General features: G+C 36.1%; 1 protein-coding gene across 1 annotated transcript in view; it reads right to left on the reverse strand.

Annotated features, from left to right (window-relative positions):
• CSMD3 (CUB and Sushi multiple domains 3) overlaps positions 1 to 19,045 on the reverse strand; it is a 767,625-nt gene that overhangs the window by 579,560 nt on the left and 169,020 nt on the right. Inside the window, exon 4 of the mRNA XM_052787755.1 lies at positions 18,534 to 18,728. Coding sequence (XP_052643715.1) covers positions 18,534 to 18,728 — 195 coding nt within the window. The remainder of the gene's footprint in view (positions 1 to 18,533; positions 18,729 to 19,045) is intronic.

Here is a 19,045-nt window from a genome sequence, read left to right on the forward strand (position 1 = left end):
TGGAGTTGTCCTGAAACACAGCACATACCAGCTCTTCAGGCACTTGCAAATAGTTGCCTGATGCCTGTGACCTCAAGACAGGGCTGTCCTGAGTTCTTTGCTTTCTTTTGGGCAGGCTGTACTTCAGTCTTATACTTAGATGGACCTTCATACTCATCCTCATTAGCCAACTCTGCAAAACAGTCTTTATGCACTCCTCATTTCCAGATTCTACAAAAGGCTTCAGTTTGCACAGTTCTACTTTGCTTGTCAAATATTTGTTCACATTAAATACTGTCAATTGTTTTCTGAATTTTTAATCTATAGTGTTACAAAATAAATTGCACCAAGATTTGCAGCCTCTGGGGGGGCTGTTACGAGACCTTGAAAATTATGTGTTGACTGTTTACCTACCTGCTAGAAGTGTCTGTGACTTAATCAGTTCATTTATCTTCATTTGCTATTTTGGTTTGCTTTAGATTTTCATATGAAACTGAAGTGGTAGTTTAACAACATGAAATCTTTGGAGGTAGCTATGACAAATGTTATACTTAGACATGAACAGTTTGTCTTCAGAACTCCCTAAATAAATACATGACGTGGCAGGGAATACAACTCCAAAGAAAAATGTATTTTTGTTCCAGAATTCCATTTTCTTTCCTCATTTTACAAGTTATATGACAGGCATCATTAACTTAAGGAAGTTCGTTTGTTTGTTTGTTATTTTTTAATGTTTATATTTATACCTTCAGTTTTAAAATATTTTTCTATAAATGTGTGTAATATTGATCCACTAACTGAGCTCTAATCTAACAGAGGTATCTGAACACTGTCCAGAAATAAACTTGTTCTGTTAACATTCCAGGAGCTGCTGATAAGTTTCAAGCTATTATTCATAATGTACCTAAATATTGATGGCAAAGCTCTTTACTAGCAACTTCTTGATGTGGACCATAGATCTTTCAGACTGTTATGCAAATGATAGTACAAAAATTAAGAAGGAAGACTGATCTTTAGAAAGATTGAAGTGAAATACTGGGGATGACAGAAAAGGGAGCTTTTAGTGGAATTATTTGTGCACTTTTAGAAAGTCTTTCAATTGGACTTTCTATGTGCTAGCCTAGCCAGGAAACAGCTGAAGTGTAGCAGAGTCTACCAAGCCTGCCAACTCCTGAGCTGACAACGTGCAGATTATACATTAATTTATTCTGGGACTAGAGGGCTACAGAATCACTAATGTCTGTAAACCATCTCCATAGTGCTGGCACAAAGCAGATAATATGCAGTGTTGGAATTTATGTCTGAGAGAAAATAATTTGGCTAATAGCAAGATCATTATAGCATCCTTGTTCAAAATGGCAGGTAGTCTCATAAATAGCAGGGTAGACATGAGATACAAACAAATTTAATCCAAAAATAACTGAAATTAGGATTGTTCTAAGTCTATATGCAGTAGAACAAAACAAACAGAATTAACGTGCAGTGTCATGCTCAGCACTTCAGGATACATGACCCTTTTTGTCTGGCTCTTCTATGCACATATGAACCTTAGGCCAAGCAATATATTTAAGACTCTAGGTGGTGAGCAGAAGATAGTATTCATAATGGAGAAACAAGCCATGTAAACACCACTGTGTTATCACAGACTAAAGAAGGTACTGCAAAACCAGATTAACCTGTAGTTTTTCCAGTGAATAGAGCTTGGAAAAGCTGTAAAATAATTTCACTCACTGACCAAAATCAGAAATCATATCTGGAATCTAAGAATTAGCTCCTGCTGTTGAAGAAATACTGTTTGTATGTAAAGCAACATTAGCTTATGATACTTAAAGCAATGTTTTTGCATTTCTTGTGGATGCCTCCAGAGTTATGGGAGGCAGAAAATTTGATAGAACAAATGCCTGAAAACTACAGTTCTGAAAGACAGATTTTTGTGCAGATGCATATCATCGTGGATTTACATATGCTTTACCAGAGTCGTGTTAGGAGTTCTGTAAAAGGTAGGACGGGAAAAAGGGACTATGGATCCCACATACAAAACTAATTCAGATATATACTAAAAGGGAAGTCAGAGAGTGGGCTTCCTAGCTAAAGTTTTCCCTTTCCAAAATGCTTACACTCTTATAAAAGATTTTCCTTTTTATAGTCTAGTGTCTCTGTTGCAGCATCATCCTTCAAATACTTAGTCTTGCCTGCTTCCCCTGTTATTTTCTTTTTTGCTTGTTACCATCACCATTAAGTTAATTGGAAGAATTCCCATTTAGGAATGCATTATATTATTTTTCAACATCCAAGATCCCTGTCTTTTTTACTTCGTATAGCCTTTGCAGTTTTATAAGTATTACCACCAGTTATCTGCATTTAAAATTAATCTCTTTTCTTTTTGATCTAGCACTATTAAATTGTTTCATCCACATCACTCTATTCCCTGTCCTTATTCTTGAATATGGTTTCTGCACAGCCTTTCAGAAGGCATTACTGTGCCAGGCAAGCTACCATATAGCTTCCCTGGCTCACTATTGGGTCCACAACAAATTCTAATTCAAATCAACCCATTTGCTCAATAGAAGTTGAGTTCCTCCCCACCCACCTACCCAATACCTACAGCTGAATTTGACTTATCTCGAGGAGAATCTGAGGTCACAATTGGGCACAGACATCAAGGCTTTACAGTACCTATGTACTAGCAGAAAAAGTTTCTTGCAGGATAAATCAGAAGGTTAAATCTCTGCTCCAAATACTGTGTCAATGCACTGAGGCAAAGAAGTTCTCAGTTCTCTCTCCTTTCCATCTCAACACATCTATGTTATGCAGGCATTTCACCTTAAGCTGTTTTTAACTGGTATGTATGCTGCATGTTTTTACATTTTGATAATGTCCTAGTAGCTTATGTACTATTTAAAATATGTTTGATAAACAATCATACCAGAAGTGTTAACGGTCAAAACTAAAAGCAGTCAGCAGGAAGCTTGTTCACAAACACGAATATTCCCTTATGTAGTTATGCATGCTCTAAGGAGAATCGCAGTTCAGAGGAAAAATCAGATATCATGTTAGGCGTATGGTATCACTGTTTTTGACAATTACAGAACACTGAAAGAACCAGTAAAACATAACCTGCTGAGTAACATAGCCATTGGATAGCCTGACTCTTACTGAAAACTCCAAACCTCCAAAACCAATGTCACATGCTTCAATAGATGATCCAAAATATGGAAATTATATTCTAAAAAGCCATGGATATATTTTTACAATGCAAATCCATTACACAGCACTAATCCAATGAGTTCAAATAATTTTTTTGTGTATGTTCTAGGACCTCAGAGAAAAAAATTCATTCAGTGTTCAAGGTTTTTAATATAATCTTCCTTAAAAAGAAAAAAAAGGATGAAAATGTAGAAAAGGCTTGGTTAAAAAAAATACATTCCAGCTACAGCTTTTAGAGATATCTGAAATCTATTTCCTTAGTTTCTTTTTAGCTCTTTAATACTGTAAAAATAAATAATAAAATCAAGGTCTGTCCAAGGAAACTACTTAGTTAAATTTGCAGGAGTCTAAACTCATACACTTACACGCTACATTGCTTAACTGTAATACCATAGTATCATTTTCAAATACAAGTGACTAGGGATGTAAAGGAAAATTCATACTGAAGAACAGAAATAACTTGTTTGCAAAGGTCTTAAGCACCTGTACTTCTATGAATTTTTGAATGGACGGTATCACCACAGAAAGGCCATCGAAAACTATCCTGAACTTTCCAAATCCTAGAAAACCTCAGTCTTAGCTGCTGTTTTTGTACTCTTACATAAAATGAATGAGTTAAATTGTCATCCTGGAATAGCTGAAATTCAACCCAAGAAGCATGGAATGCACTCTGGCCTCTTTGATAACTACAATTCTTTAAATAACAGTGGGAAATGATTACATGTATGTGGAAAGGAACACCTGGTTTATCAAGGCTTTTTGGACAAATGGAAAAAGGTATCACTATTGGGACTGAAATAAAGAAAAATATTGTAAAAATCACTGTGGTTGGTTTTTTTTTCCTTTTTTGCTAATGAAAGAAGTGTAGTATTGCGTGCGAACAGCTGCATCAGTAAGGGCATTTGGGGGAGACTTCTTTTTGGTTTTAATTTAGGAGAATTATCCTTAGCGCAGAGAAGGAAATGCTTTTTAATTGATACCTACAGAAATAAAAAGAACAGAATGATAGTAACGAGGTAGTGTCCCACATATTTCACAGATATGTAACTTATAATATCTTTCATCTGATGATCATAAGGCCATTTGCAAGTGAAATGAAACACAGCTTACTGTAAAAAAAAATTAAAAAATTATGTGAACTATACATGACTGAAATATTCAGCCACTCTTCCAGGCAGCTCCAGATGAAACAGGATCAAAAGGGGAGGATCTTGCTCTATTGATATGTTTGACAGAAAGAAGGAAGGATAAGTGAAAGGGACGATGAACAGGTCTACCATAGGTTGAATTTATATTTTGTTTTTTTATTGTAGTTGAGTACATTTTTATTTAAAAAAAAAAAACAAAACCCAAAAAATACTGTAATAAAGAAAATGTTACACCAGTAATAACATGAAAAATAGTACCCAAAACAGCCACCAAACTATGCCTGAGTGTGAGGCATGCAGTGGCTGACCTTAATTTAAGGCAAGAGGTTACAGACTCAGAAAGCAAGTCATAAATTTGCAAGGTGAGGGATCAGAGTCCCTTTTAAGAGGTCTTTTTAAATAATAGGGATTTTTCTAAGTACACACATGTAGCTGTTATATATACTTGTTTTTCTTACACAATTCAAGCTTACCTGAAGATCTAGTGACCAGCAAAAGTGAATAATGGAGTAACCATGCATCTAGAGATACCAGAATAACTACAGCAAGCCTGGCTGCTTGGAACAGCTAGAAAGAGCAAACAGTTGACAAGTGACTTTGCTGACTTAGCTGCATCTTAAATGAAGCTAGGCAATTAAACAAGGAAGATGACAGCACCCTGGAATTATTAATCCTGTACTATGAGTGACGCATAACTGCATGTTACATGAAAAGACCCGACTATCCTAGCAGTTGCATCATCAGGGGATGAGAAAAGAGAAGAACTGTCATTATTGTACTTTGAGTATCTGGAGCAGCCAGTTAGTGATTATTCTGCTGTTCATTCTTTTGCTTTCTCCCTTCAGTGAAGCAGTACTCTTAATCGCAGTACTCTTAATCCATTTGCTGTACCATTTATGAATGATAAACCTTAGCTCAGTGAGTATCAGACAACTTAATTTGATTTTCCCAGGTTCCCGGGGTGCTAGTGTTTTTTAATGATTATAAAATTTTACCTCAGTCTTTGGTGTTCCCTGTAATGATAGAAACTGAACACTTTATAAAATTCTTGGTGTATGGATGATGTCCACATGACTTGGATAAGTGACAGAAGCCTTTTGAACTTTCATCCCCAATGAGAGGAAAATTCCCAAAATAGTTTGTTTATGAAGGTATGATCATTATCATTATTCATAAATCTCTGCTTTTTCTAATCCTGCTCAGATGGACAAATACATAGAATGTAATTTTCATTATACTTTCAGTTTGACATGAAGTAAGCAGTGCCTCAGTGGTTTCACTTGATGCCCAAAGACGCAGGAGGACTGAATCTCCAAATATTTCTTTTTTAGTATTTGTATTAAATGAAATAGGAGTAAATGAAGAGTTAAACCACAACATTATTCCCAAAAATGCATGCACTTTGGTTTTTACTTCACGTAGTTAGAAAACTGGAATCGGCACTGTATTTTTGGCCAGCCTGGAGATTTGTAGATTGCAGTAAATAAACACAGTATTATTCCGGGACTTTAGCCAGATTTGTCTACAGCTCCTGGAGACCTTTTATTTGTGCCTTACCACAAGTGCTTCATTCCATGGGCAATACAGAAAGATAAAAGCCCTGCCCACCTACCTGGAATTCAACAATTAATCTATTCTGGGGGAAAAAAAGAACAAAAACCAAAACCAAAAACAACACCCCCCCAAAACTAATCAAGAAAACATTCTTTGTTAAAAATGGTATTTAAAACCAAGAATATTATTTTAAAAGTGGAACAAGAATTAAAATAACCCTCATAGACTAACTAGGTGAATAACTGGACACACCAGCACCTCAGAGAGCAGAATAGAGCATTCTGTAACTATGAACTGTGATCAATGAATTACAAAAATTCTTATCCACTCTTTGCTAATTGGGGCCCAACATTTCAAAAGAAAGCATGGATAAATTAAAAACAATCTAGAGGAAATGAACAAAAATTACTAGTGGTCTGAAAAACATGACTTGTGAAGGAAGAGTGCATTAGGATTATTGTAGTTATGGAAGGGAAGACCAAAACTAAACAAGTAAAATGAAGTTGCAAAGAAGAAGATAATTGGTTTCTAATGTGCACAGGTACAAAGCTATATACAGGAAAAAGATAGCATGCTTAAATTTTAGCAAGAAAAATTAATGTGGAATAAAAGATAAAAACCATTTCTAATAATATTAAAAATAAAATATGGGAAACCACTACCTTTGGAAAATGGGAAGGTTTTTAAAGGACTATCTGGACAAATGCCTACTGGGAATAAATCTTCCTGTGAAAGGTGGGTATAGATTCTTTAAGACCTTCTGAAATCTTTACTGTTTGCATCCTACCATATTGCCTTTTAAACATATATCAGGAAGGATAAAGTCCCATGAGAACTACAGTCTGTGAAATAGAGACTTCCTTCAGCTGTTTAAAGAACTCTTCACACATTTCCTCACACTTATCCAGTGGTGTGTAACAGACTCCCAACGTGAGTTCTCCAATTGTTCTATTGTTCTCTGATCCTGATCCATAAGCTCTCAACCAGCCCATTCTGCATCCCCAACAGCAGATCCATACATCCCAGCTGCTCCTGCACACAGATGCCACCATATCATCTTCTCTGCCTGTCTCTCCTGAGGAGTTTGTACCCATCCTTTACCACACTCCAGCCATGTGAGCTGTCCCACCATGTCTCAGTTACTCCAACAGCATCACTGTTCCATGACTACATGTGGAGCTGCAGTTCCTCCTGCTTGTATCCCAAGCTCACTTGAGGCAGATGTCCCTTCATCCTGCTTTGTCATTTCTGAAGTCTCCCATATTTCTATCACTCTGCACCCTTTGCTTTTGACCCCTGTCCACTGCTACCTGACTTAAATGTGGGTCAGAATGTCAGTTTCCTGTGGCTCCTAGTTTAAAGTTCTTTTCTTTTCAGTTTGATTACTTTGTATGAAGCATTGATATTGAACAAGGTTTCTTTTTACCTCATGGTTTACTCAAGAAGAGAAATCTGGGAACTAGCAGGTCTCAAAAACAAAGACTTTTTTTTTTCATTATACTTTAAAGAGTTTCAAAAAGTTCTAAGACATAGATACAAAAATTTAAAATATTGTACTGGGTTTGTGTGGCAAGGTTTTGGTAGGGGGGGGGGGTTGCAGGGGTGGCTTCTGTAAGAAGCTGCTAGAAGCTTCCCCTATGTCCGACAGAGCCAATGCCAGCTGGCTCCAAGACGGACCTGCTGCTGGCCAAGGCCGAGCCCATCAGTGATAGTGGTAGTGCCTCTGGGATAAGATACTTAAGAAGGGGGAAAAAAAGTTGCTGCAGCACAGAAACTGCAGCCGGAGAGAGGAGTGAGAACATGTAAGAGAAACAACCCTGCAGACACCCAGGTCAGTGAAGAAGGAGGGGGAGGAGGTGCTCCAGGTACCAGAGCAGAGATTCCCCTGCAGCCCATGGGGGAGACCATGGTGAGGCAGGCTGATCCCCTGCAGTCCATGGAGGTCCACGGTGGAGCAGATATCCACCTGCAGCCCGGGGAGGACCACACGCCAGAGCAGGTGGGTGCCCGAAGGAGGCTGTGACCCTGTGGGAAGCCCACGCTGGAGCAGGTTCCTGGCAGGACCTGTGGACCCGTGGAGAGAGGAGCCCATGCTGGAGCAGGTTTTCTGGCAGGACCTGTGGACCCGTGGAGAGAGGAGCCCATGCTGGAGCAGGTTTTCTGGCAGGACTTGTGACCCTGTGGGGGACCCACACTGGAGCAGTTCATGAAGAACTGCACCCCATGGAAGGGACTTACATTGGAGAAGTTTGTGGAGGACTGTCTCCCATGGGAGGGACCCCACACTGGGGCAGGGGAAGAGTGTGATGAGTCCTGCCCCTGAAGAGGATGAAGCAGCAGAGACAATGTGTGATGAACTGACCGTAAACCCCATTCCCCATCCCCCTGGGCCGCTGAGGGGGTTAGGTAGAGAATCCGGGAGTGAAGCTGTGCCAGGGAAGAAGGGAGGGGTGAAGGGAAGGTGTTCTGAGATTTGGTTTTATTTCTTATTGCCCTACTCTGATTTGATTGGTAATAAATTAAGTTAATTTTCCCAAGTCAAGTCTGTTTTGCCTGTGATAGTAATTGGTTGAGTGATCTCTCCCTGTCCTTATCTTGACCCACAAGTCCTTTGTTATATTTTCTCTCCCCTGTCCAGCTGAGGGAGGGAGTGATAGACCGACCGGCTTTGGTGGGCACCTGGCATCCAGCCAGGGTCAACCCACCGCAAATATACATACTTACAATGATATGGGAAAAAAAGTAATAGATAATATGCAAAATATATAATGTTGGGACATAACATCAAACATTTAAAATGAAAGACAGGATGGAACTCTGACATGGAAAGAATCAACGAAAACTGTACAGCGAGAAGTTTCTTTGAAGTGTAAAATACCATCCAGTGTTAAGAGTATTGGGAAGATTAAACTGATGAAGCAACTAGTGATCCTAAATTCTCACAGTTAAAGTTTTTTTACACCCTCCCAGACAGTCTTAGGAGAACCCAAAATCAACTTTATGACTGTGAGAGACTGAAAGAGTTGATGTCTCAAACACTGTGGTGAGGCAAGTTCTGCTTAAAGACGACCTCTGCATAACAAGGAACCCTGCCCAGCAAGGAACCAACGTGAAAAGCATAACAAGGAACCCTGCCCAGCAAGGAACCAACGTGAAAAGCAGCCGCTGAGCAACCATCAGCACAGACATCAGCAACAGGGTGGGGAGGGCGTGCCAGAGGGTGCACAGCTCCCTGTTCTGATGTACTGTTCTGATACGCTGTTCTGGTACAAAGATCAAACAATGGTCACATCTGCAGGGAAGGGGAAGTTACTCCCCAAAGGACCCCTAAGCCCACCGACCCATTTCCCGAAGGTTACACCTAATTAGCCTTATGAGTTCGAGTGCCTGCCCAAAGGATGGGCAGGGATGATAAAAGGGCACAAACTGAAGCCCCAGGTGCGCAAGCCGATCGGAATTGGACCCCTCAGCTGACTGGACCAACGCTGGACCCAGGACCAGTGAAATCTTTCTCCCTTTTTCTCTCTCTGTCTTGTTCTCTTCTTTCTTTTTCCTTTTCCATAACCCCTAGACCTCATTCCTTTAAGACATAAAACCATTGACCAAATCTGGGACTAGGAGTGGATCCAGCCACCCCTAGGCTCCTCTCTGAGGAGGAGTCTAGAAAGCAAGGGGGTCTGCTCAGAACCTCGTGACTCAAACGGAGGGCTCTCCTTATTCCCTGAATTGTTGTATCTGGTTACCACGGGTTACACCATTTACTAAGGTAGTTTCATGCCAATTCCTGTTGTGAGAGACCCCACCACCTCTTGTTATGCCTCCCAAGTTCAGTTTGCTTCTGTCATGAAGAAAATGTTTAACTGATCCTTTGGTGTCGTTTCACTGTAATTTAGCCTGAGGGATTTCCAAATTCAACACGACTCCCTGGTCTGTCCAGCCCGGGTCGTGACAATGATGTAGAGCAGCAAAGAGAACTTTGGCCCATAAACTGCTCTGTTCTGGTGAAATAAGGTCAGTTCCACTAATTGACTGAAATGTGAAAGAAATGTTATGTGCTAAATTTGTACAGATCTACTATCAAAGGTTTCATCCCGAACAAAACTCAGAAGGCCATCATACAAGATAAATGAGTTAACAAGGCAGACCTCTTACCTATATGTTCATTACAGTCAGTTCTATAAGAGATTAAGTCCGTGCTGCCGGGCCTTTCTTGGCCACCTTAAATACAATGGAATCTTTCATACACATGTAACAAAACTCTGCTACAGCTTCTATTACATTTAAATGCCCTTCCAGTGTCAACCCAATTTATAGCATTGTATTTATAGATTGTTTTTAACTCTGAATTTGCAGAGCTGAATAAAAAGATGACTAAATTTTGTGAAATTCTAAATTTATTTTGTAACACAACTGAACCATCTTCAGACTCCTTCATCAGTGAACAATTTTAAATATTTTCTCTTTAAAAACAGGCTACCAATCTGAAATCCATCTGACAGGACAGAGACAATGCTGTCTTAGTATTTGAATAAACCAGCAATATTCCTGCCAATGCTGAGAACAAGAAGATTAATTAATGCTGAAGAGCAAGATTCATGTTCCATAGGCAAATCAATAATCATTCTTTCGGTTAATAAAGATGCAGTCTTGAAGAATGCTAAAATGTCATGCTAGAATTTTAGCAATGAAATCTTTTGCCTGCAAAAAACACGACTGGCAATCAGTTGTTCTCTTGGAGTAATATCTGAAGGGCTTTAAAAACTTCTCAGGAAAATAATTTGTTATGACTTCTGCCTTCCAGATTTAATTACGACTGAGTTATAAATCAGGGTTTGCAAAGTGTTACTTAAATACTGAACAATATTTTCACAATTTCCATTTATACACAGGTAAATTCTAATTTTAGGCAGAAAGTGAGAGATACAGAAATTTTTATCAAGCCATAATTTCAATAATCTGAGGAAAATATACTAGTCTATTTAAAAGCCTATGGCAGCAAAAGCTTTTTGGATTAAGCAGTTTAGTAAAGTGAGTTAATGAACCTGGGATTTACCAGTAATTACTTTCAAAGTATCTCAGATTATTTTACAAATATTATGCTAACTCATCACTAGAAAGGATTAGTCCAGGCATGCCACATAGAAAATGAACCTAAGAAGAATGTAAGATGTTATAAGGAAACAATTACCTAGCATAAACAGAATTTACTAGCCCAAACTGGAATCGAGCTAGAGTTATATACATTTAACACCTCTCCTCTTAAAATTGTCTTCAGGGGTTTCTAACAAATAAACTTGATTAGAAATTAGTTTTAAATCACATGTGAAAGACTGGGGCTTTGCTGGAATTAACACCTCTAGTATTGTGTTTTGATGACTGCACTGTACATACTACCAAAGCAAACTTTTCAAATTGTCAGTTACCATCCTAAACCAGTATTTTACTTTTCCAAGTTTCTCCTTCCCATTCACTCATCTTGACCCTTCAGAGTAATCTTTTCCCCTTTCAATTGCAGGTATAATTCTCACTTTTATGTTGTCCTCAGTGACAATTTTGCAACATAATTTCAATAGTATATGTGAATATGGTCAATGCATCATTTACTTTTATGTCCTTTGTCCTTGCTCAAGAAAACTCTTGAGAAAACAGGAGATAAAAACAATGTTTCAAGCTTTTCATTAACCACCCCCACTTGTTGTAAGACATCCTAATTACCAGCCTTGAACACAACTGTGGGCTCAAACATTTTCATATTCAAGAAGTTTTATTTTGTTCAGTACTGGGTTAGATTTCTTGAATTTAAAATCTGGTCATTCTTTTTTCATCTTCATTGCCTGTATCAGTTGTTATAACAATCTTCTGTTATTAAATTTGATCTTATTGGTACTTTTTCCGTGAAAAGTAGCAAGATAATGCATTGTTATGTCTGTCTTTTCCTTACTTTTGTGTGAACTACAACTGTCTGCAAATGTTCTCTTTCTGGAATAATTACATATACTTTCTTTCTTCTTCTAAACATAATTTAATTTATTTAGAAATGGTTCAGTTCTGCTGCTTTCCCCAGTCCTCTATATACTGCTTGGAGATGTAATTTAAGAGGCCTGTTTTTTCAAATTAAAAGACGGTTACTGCACTGGTGAATGCTACTTACTTTGTTCCAAATACCTTTTTATTCTGGACTATATCACACCAGTTGAGGGTTTGCACAGTGCTAATGTAAATTTCCAATGGGTCTTAGGACAAGTCTCCTCACTACTGATAGGAATTCCTGAAATCCCATGAGGATGTGCAAAGCCAAACTATGTAAACCAAATGAAAGAGTGATTCTGATATTCTGATAAATATTCTGACCTAGATATATACATTTCTAATGAAAGGACAAGGAAAACATTTTAAGATGTTTTGGATTGCTTCATATCTGTTAACTATATCCCAATCTTCTGTATATCTTTTAATCACCTTTTGAACATTTAAATCCTGATTTAAAAAAAACTAATAAAATTAAATTCTTTGTATTAAAAAGTTTCCATACGAAGTTTGCTTTCTGAAAATTAGTAATGATTTTTTTTTTAAAGTATCATCACTACTACAGTAGCACATCATTGCACACTAAGTTTTCACAGGTGTGCACAACAGGTACTTCCAGTTCTCCACCCATCGTAAGAACTTAGTTATGTGGCCATCATTATCATAAATGAACAAACACAGGTTTTGGACATGAATCTAATGTATTAAAACCAATCAGAACTCTCACAAATAATATTGTTTGGTTAAGGAATGCGTACTATGTTAGATCATTATTATTGCTTGTATATTTTCAGTGAGTTCCATTTAACAGACACCATATATATTAGTAAGGCTAATATTGTTATTATTAGCACAGTAAAACTAGTATATTTTAGCATTAGTGCTAGGAATATATGATAATTCTAATATAATAAACATCTATATTTCTGTACCAATTTCCTACTTTACAACACATCAGTAATGATTTAGAGTAGCTTCAAATAATTCAGTGAAGTTTCACCACTACTTTGAAAAATAAGAAATCCATGGATCTGATCACAGGTTAAAATTCATGTGGGGATTTCCTATTCTTCAGGCTCAGATATATTTGTTCACATAAGTAGACTGTGTATTTATGTGAAATGTCCCTGACTGATAATGAGAACCAGATACTATCCTGAGAATAACTCTAATATAATGGGAAAATACAAGTATGGTAGGATATACTAGAGAGCAATTTCAATGCTTTTCACAGAGGGAAAAGTTTGATTCTAAAAATTACACATTTTTAAGATTACTAAAACACTCAAAGTTCTTTTATTGCAAAAATTCAAGACAACAAAAAGTAATGTAACTTTCTTCATAAAAAAAGTCATTCAGGGTATTATTTTGCAGAGCTTCTGGACCCTGGTTGAAAGCACACAGCATTCTACTTGAAAACACACATATATATTATACTACTATTTCAATAAAATGGTAGACCTTTTCCATAATTTCTCCCCGCCCTCCCCAAATTTTAATTAACTTCCCTAATTTTAGGGAAGCATCGTTGCCATTTGTAGACCATTTACATTTTTTAATATACCAACCATAAGTGTTGGCCATTCTAAGCCACTGATTTATATTGTCCCAAAAAGGATCTGTGAAGCAATCTCTGAAAAATTGTTCATTCATTAGTGTCATGTCATCTTCTTGTCTTATATACAAATACATCATTCTACAAAATGTTTTTGTTGGTTTTCTTTTTAACTTTCTTTAAATAATCCAAGATGTTTTTAATCCAGTCGTCTCACACAGTTATACTGGGGCTTTTCCCAAGAATAAGCAGCAACAACTGCTTGTATATAAGAACTGGCTTCAGACAAAAAAATGCTTATTCCCCATGAGATGTAATTTATTCCTGCTTTTAAGTTATTGCACTTCACTTTCCTCTGTGTATATTGTCAGATCCACTAGTTAATGCACTGCATGGCATCAAGTGCAGTACTTTGACTTTATCTCCTGCTTTGTTCTCTCCACAGCCTACAAAGCCCAGCTTACAACAAAGACACAAAGGCAGAGTCAGCTTATTTACTGCTTATATTAGTAGGTTCTATTTGCCACACTGTCATAAAATCATTTACCTACCTGCAACCAAATCTGTCTGTGAAATACTTACATTGTTATATGAATACTTCTTGGTAGTTATATGAAGTTTTTTTTTTTCCCTTTTTTTTTTCAAAATTCCATACTATTATAGGCCTTATATAAACAGATATACCCCTTCAAGAAAGTGTACTGGAGGGCCTACAAGACTCTTAGGTATACTTTTATTTCAAAACTTACAGCATGTATTTGAAATACTGTATAGTCATGTGTCTGTGTAGTCACAGAATTATACCAATGACTTGCAATTAACCAATTTTCCTCTCTGGTGGGTTCTGCACACAGGAAATAGCAAAATACTTCAACACTAAGCTGAATATTCTAATATTCAAATTTGACACCAGTTTTTAAAATATGAGCTTATAAATATCTTAATCCAGTTTATTTGGAATAAATCCACTGAAGAAGAAGAAATTAAGTATACGTCTATACAGATAGGTAGAAATAAACATCTCTTTATATATACATAAATATATGTTGCAGGGGAATTACAGAATTCCCAGACTTGGAATTTAGTAACAACCGCTTTAGTCTTTTACCTGTCATGACAAAATATGGAAAAATAACTCAATATCCTCCCAGATAAATAGCCAAAAAAGCAGAAATGCATTTTGTCCATGTAAAAAAAGTACCTACAGTCAGTGGGTTGTGCACTTGTTTGACCAAAATGCATGTCAATTCAAACAAGTGGAAAAACAAAGCCTCTTGTTAAAAATTATGAACAGAAGGTTTATAGTGACAAATATTTTGTAGCTATATGTACAGAAAATGGTGAAAATATTTTAATAGAACTTCTAGGAATACAAATAAAACTATATTCTAGTTTTGAAATTTCTGAATTCTAAAAAAAATCCCCAGTTTTAGAATGAAGAATCTTACAATATCCATTTTACCCTGGAATAGGAAAAGCTTTAAAAATATAAAAGTTAGAATACTTCCTTGATTATGAAAGTGTCTAATTATTATAACCTTTATAGAATGACAATATTATGTATAAATGTAACCTTATTTATTAGCCTCAGTAAATTATTCTATCTTGCTGCATTATGGGGAAACTGCAAGCTGCAATGTTATCTCAGGAATAGGTGATATGATAAAGCTGCTGTCATGTTTCACTGTTGAAAACAACCTTATCAAAATTAATTTGTCAGGGAAGACTTTATTTAAAAATTACTCATGGGTTGTGCACAGTGTAATTGACCACAACACAATAAATCCAATTTAGTTTTCTTTTAATTAAGGTATTTTTGCACTTCTAGTAAATCTAATAAAAATTACAGTATTTTAATGAATGTCACAGCATGTAAATGACAGGTGAAAAACTTTGTTTATTCAAACTATGTTCCCTGACATACAGGATATGAAATAAAGCAATTGTTAGGTATATGCCCCGATTTTGCAATACAATCCTATGGAAACTAGTAAAGCAAAAGGAAGCCATTTGAGGAATAACTCTTTTCTTCATGAAAAAAATTTGGCCCAAAAATGTGTAACTTTTAAAAAAATACAAATATTAGTGTTATGCACCAAATTTAAACCATAAGGATGCAATATAGTCTCACGTATGGATGCTTGTGGCAGTACAAAGCACTGTTGATTCCAATGAGATTCCCCTCATTGAGACATCAATCTGTAAGAATTACATTGCTAAAACACAAGCATGACCTCCTCCTGATCTCTTCATTCAAAGTGAAGGCAATGTAAAAGGAATGGTCAAAAAAAAAAAAAATTACTCCCCAAATTTACTTGTTCTGAGTTACAAGAGGCAGATGACAATGACATTTACACACAGATGGTCTAAAGACATGTATGAGCTTAACTCTGCTGACATCTAAGCATGCTGTAAGTTCAGAGCTTTGTTCAATTTATTTCCTATAGGTAAAAACAAACAAACAAAACCCCCCAAATTAATATTGAATAAAGCATACTTTTGTGCTATTCTTGGGGCTTTTTTCCAACAAATCAGACAATGACATTTCCTAGGTCAGCACATATATTTCCGCAATCCAACCAATTATATTAAAATGAACAACTAGTATATGCATGTCTGGAAGAGACCTAGCCATCTACCAAAACCCAGTAGTCAAGTTGTTTAGTGTTGAGAAAAATTAATTCTTACACATATACTCTCAAAATTATACACCACTTGTTTTCTCAGGATTCTCTGTTTTAGATATAATGACCATAGGTAGGGAACAATAAGACATTTATCAGAGGAACTCTTTAAAGATGAGTGTTTAATCAAAGAGAGTCTCCATGGCAAACATAGAGAAAGAGATAAGAAGCTCATTAGTGGATAATCACCTTTAGCAACCGTCTGCAGAATTCTGTGTTGGATAATTGCATTAGACAAAATTAGGACAAATTCATTAGAATTGAACCACAAAGGTCTCTGTATTAAACGTAAAGTTAGATGTTTCTGATATCAGACATAGACGTATAGAAGGAACCGTTGAAAATAATTAGTTAAATTTTTTATTGAACATCGACAAAAAATACCTTAACGCTAATTTGGTGCATTAAGCCTTTAAGCCATTATGCCTGATGTTAAAACTTAAATCAAGAATCTGTCACATTCCTAGGTTATGTTTCAGTAATTTGTAATCACCACTATTAAAATGTGTACCTTGGGGTTTTTTTATTTTTTATTTGTCAAGCTTTTACCCCTTAGATTCTTCACTGCTATTGATTAGAGAACTGTCTTCTCCAAAAAATGTTTTCCTTCTGAATGAGTTTCTGCAGTAAATCAAGTCACCTCTTCATCCTCTTTCACATGCACTGAAAAGTTTGAGTTCCTTCAGTCTCTAGACAAAATAACAATTTTGAAATCTAACAGAGCTTGTTTCCTCTTTTTCTGAATCCTTTCCAATTTGTCAACTATTTGCCCTAGAGACTGACACTATTCAGATAATGACCTCTTTAATCATGAATAAAATGAAATATGTTTTTTATATTCTTATGTGATAGTCTTCTACTTACACAATAGAGTTATGTTTAACTATAAGACTACTTTGGGAGCTTATCATTCCAGTTCAAATTTACACTGTGTATTTTCACATCCCTTTGGAATAAAAACAAAATCTATCTAAAGTTCTACTGAAAAATGTATCAAAAGAAAGCATGTGTAACACTGACTGTGATGACTGACTGGCAAGTGGAAGCATCAGGTTCAAGTCTCTCATCTTCCTCATTTAAGAGTACAATTTTTTATACCAATTCATTTCAAAATTGGCAGATCAAGAATTTGAACAATGGTCTACAGTGTAGTCCATTAGCCTTCTACTTTGTTACAAACGTAAGTTTTGTGCAAGTTAACATATTCTCATCAAATCTTTTTTATGATCATCTCCACAAACAAAATCTGGGTTTGTGCCTTGATTGTGTATCTTCTTCATTATTAGCTAGCATTTTTTCTGGGAAGTTTGAGGGGAAGATTCAGGAGTTGTAAGTAATTTTACTAGAAAATAGTATTATCAGTAATAACTTTGTATTTTCTTCAAGATCATGGATAAACATATTAAATAACTCTAAGCTAAGAATAGGAAACAATAGAATGGTATTTCCAGTGATACACATTTCCCATATATAACTACTTTTTTTTGGTACTGGTTAACTAGGTTTTAACCCAACTGAATTTTGATTTTTTTTTTTTAATCAGAAATTTATCAGAATGCTAATTTCAGTTGGAATGTTTTTGTAGGCCCTGCAAGACTGCATCACATTTTTTAGACAAATATAAATGTTACATTTTGTAAAGTTAACCTGTGAATCCAGTAAAGGACCTCAAGCTTGCCTGACATAACAGTGTTTCATCAAAATACTATCTTTATTGCATTTGGTTGTGTATAGCAGTGATAATTTCTCCATTTTACCAGCTTAGCTCCTTCCATTACTCTGCAAACATTATTTCTCTCTAATACTCTCAGAAAATAAGATTTACCCATAAAACAGGATTCCCAACTACTGCTGTATTTCTAATGTGAGCAAGGGAAAAGGATTTGACCTGCAGTATTTGTTAGAATACAAGGGATATGCTATATAGAAATCTTAAGATATCAAATCTGACTGATAATGAGGGGAAGTCCCTCTAACTCAATTGTTTTGGTAGTTTCAAACTTCTGTTTGCTCAGTATCCAAGATACTACTTGACAAAAAGTCAGAAGTATTAATGGATCCCAAAATTACATTCCCATAGTTGTAAATGTGTTGAACACACACACTTATATCCTACTTATTACTAGGTTTATAGTTCTTATTTCATTACATACATTTTTAAATAAATGAGAAATATCATTTTAATAGGGTATTGACTTAAAAATTAGTAGGTGCATATGCTGAGATACATCATATATGTGAGCAAGAGATCAAAATATTCAAAAAGGCTTTTCTTTAATCACAGTCTAAAAGTTAATAATTAAAATAGAGATTTAAAGTTGTTCATACTAATAAATATAATGGATATATTTGAGAACGTTACTGTAGCATTTTTCTTACCTCTACAGATAGGAACGGGGAAGTCCCATGATGCCGTATTCACAGAGTTTGCTATGCAAGTAAGCTGAGGGTGGCCATCCAAAATATATCCAGTTACACAGCTGTATCGGATTTTGTCACCAACATCAAATCTTGTACCGTACAAGATACCCTTTGGTGGAACTCCTGGATTGCCACAGGAACTACTCTGTAATTCTGGAGAAGACATATTTTTATTACTTATAGTGTTTTTATAAATCAATACTGCATTTTGCTGAAGAATATAGAACACATAAATTATGGCAACTTTAGGCAGATAATGTGTTTTCATGGATGTTATACAACTCTTAACACTGAAAAGCCATTACTGACAGTCTATTAAGTGTCTGCTTATGTACCCACATATCCAAAGGTAGAATATTATAGGAAAATGAGCAAGAGGTTTTCCTTAAGCTCCAGCTGTAGATATATTCATATATTTTTCTTATTTGATAACAAAGAACTCACTACATAGGAAGAGGAAACAAAGGAAC

Source organism: Harpia harpyja, chromosome 5 (genome assembly GCF_026419915.1).
Source record: "Harpia harpyja isolate bHarHar1 chromosome 5, bHarHar1 primary haplotype, whole genome shotgun sequence".
Lineage (NCBI taxonomy): Eukaryota > Metazoa > Chordata > Aves > Accipitriformes > Accipitridae > Harpia > Harpia harpyja.